This window comes from Sardina pilchardus, chromosome 17 (genome assembly GCF_963854185.1).
Source record: "Sardina pilchardus chromosome 17, fSarPil1.1, whole genome shotgun sequence".
NCBI lineage: Eukaryota > Metazoa > Chordata > Actinopteri > Clupeiformes > Clupeidae > Sardina > Sardina pilchardus.
This window is the reverse complement of record NC_085010.1, coordinates 32,112,902-32,115,401: the sequence shown is the minus strand read 5'-3', so window position 1 is coordinate 32,115,401 and position 2,500 is coordinate 32,112,902. Positions and strand designations below refer to the sequence as shown.

General features: G+C 43.6%; 1 protein-coding gene across 1 annotated transcript in view; it reads left to right on the top strand.

Annotated features, from left to right (window-relative positions):
• Positions 1-2,500, top strand: part of wnk1b (WNK lysine deficient protein kinase 1b) — a gene marked incomplete in the record, with an annotated part of 113,102 nt that overhangs the window by 85,693 nt on the left and 24,909 nt on the right. Inside the window, 2 exon segments of the mRNA XM_062518228.1 lie at positions 1-91; positions 2,168-2,235. The exon segment at positions 1-91 is cut by the window's left edge and continues 485 nt beyond it. Coding sequence (XP_062374212.1) covers positions 1-91; positions 2,168-2,235 — 159 coding nt within the window.

Sequence of the window (2,500 nt, the reverse complement as noted above, 5' to 3'; positions counted from 1 at the left end):
CGCCACCCCTCTGACCCCTGTGACCCCCGTGACCCCCGTGACCTCTGCCCCCAGAGAGCATCCCGCCCCCCAGAGAGATGCCCCGGCCCAGGTACCCCCCCACTACCTGCCCCCTACAGGAGGGGGCGCTACAGCCACACGCCTCCTGCCCACTCTGGGTGCACTCTGTAGGACAACACAGGCTCTGTGTGTGTAGGTGTGTGTGTGTGTGTGTGTGTGTGTGTGTGTGTGTGTGTGTGTGTGTGTGTGTGTGTGTGTGTGTGTGTGTGTGTGTGTTCCAGTGATTCCAGTGTGTTATGGTTAGTGTATGTTGAGGTGTGTGTGTTCCAGTGATTCCAGTGTGTTATGGTTAGTGTATGTTGAGGTGTGTGTGTGTGGCAGTGTTGAGGTGTGTGTGGCGTGTGACAGTGTTGAGGTGTGTTGGTGTTCAAACTGTTGAGTGTGGCTGTGTACAGGGGTGTTAGTGTGTGTAGTAGGGTGTGTGTGTGTGTGTGTGTTGAGTGTGGCTGTGTACAGGGGTGTTAGTGTGTGTAGTAGGGTGGAACCCTGTCTAAAGCACCCCACCTGTCTGGCCAGGTGTGTGTTGTGAAGCTCCAGGTGTGTGTTGTGAAGATCCAGGTGTGTGTTGTGAAGCTCCAGGTGTGTGTTGTGAAGATCCATCTCTACTTCATGTAAAGATCTGTCCTATCGGATACTAAACTCAGCTGCTGAAAGCACAGATCACTCAGCCTGTTCTACATACCTATCTCTATGCTATAGATTTACCTATATCTATCCTATAGACCTCCATCTATATCTATCCTATAGACCTCCATCTATATCCATCCTATAGACCTCCATCTATATCTATCCTATAGACCTCCATCTATATCCATCCTATAGACCTCCATCTATATCCACCCTATAGACCTCCATCTATATCCATCCTATAGACCTCCATCTATATCTATCCTATAGACCTCCATCTATATCTATCTAATAGACCTCCACCTATATCCATCCTATAGACCTCCATCTATATCTACCCTATAGACCTCCATCTATATCTATCTAATAGACCTCCATCTATATCTATCCTATATCCTGTATCTCTACCTTTATCTATCCAACAGATCTCTACACATATCTGCCCTGTAGCTGTCTATGCTAACGTATATCTGAAGCTCTATGCTAACGTATATCTGTTGATCTCTATGCTAACGTATATCTGTAGCTGTCTATGCTAACGTATATCTGTAGCTCTCTATGCTAACGCATATCTGTAGATCTCTATGCTAATGTATATCTGTAGATCTCTATGCTAATGTATATCTGTAGCTCTCTATGCTAACGTATATCTGTAGCTCTCTATGCTAATGTATATCTGCCCTGTAGCTCTCTATGCTAACGTATATCTGTAGCTCTCTATGCTAATCTATATATGTAGCTCTCTATGCTAATCTATATCTGTCCTGTAGATCTCTATGCTAATGTATATCTATAGATCTCTATGCTAATGTATATCTGTAGCTCTCTATGCTAACGTATATCTGTAGCTCTCTATGCGAGCGTATGTCTGTAGGTCTCTATGTTAGCGTATATCTGTAGCTGTCTATGCTAACGTATATCTGTAGCTCTCTATGCTAACGTATATCTGTAGCTCTCTATGCTAATGTATATCTGTAGCTCTCTATGCTAATTTATATCTGTAGCTCTCTATGCTAATGTATATCTGTAGCTCTCTATGCTAATGTATATCTGTAGCTCTCTATGCTAACGTATATCTGTAGCTCTCTATGCTAATGTATATCTGTAGCTGTCTATGCGAACGTATATCTGTAGCTCTCTATGCTAATCTATATCTGTCCTGTAGATTTCTATGCTAACGTATATCTGTAGCTCTCTATGCTAACGTATATCTGTAGCTCTCTATGCTAATGTATATCTGTAGATCTCTATGCTAATGTATATCTGTCCTGTAGATCTCTATGCTAATCTATATCTGTCCTGTGGATCTCTATGCTAATGTATATCTGTAGCTCTCTATGCTAATGTATATCTGTAGATCTCTATGCTAACGCACATCTGTCCTGTGGGTCTCTAGTAGCCGTGTTGTCCTGTAGTCCTCTATCTGAGCTCCTGTTCAGCAGTTAGAATTCTAATCCAACTCTGTCATGTGACCACCCAGGCTACCCAGAATGCATCACAGCCAACATCGGCAGAGCAGCTCCAAACAGTGACCTCCTCTATAGAGAGGTAAGATACACACACACACACACACACACACTCACACTCACACTCACACTCACACTCACACACTCACTCACTCACTCACTCACTCACTCACTCACTCAAGAGGTAAGACTCACTTACACACACTCACCCACTTACTCATAGAGAAGTAACACACACACACACACACACACACACACTCAAGAGGTAAGACTCACTTACACACTCTCACTCACTTACTCATAGAGAGGTAACACACACACACACATTGCTCCAAAAGCTTTTGGAA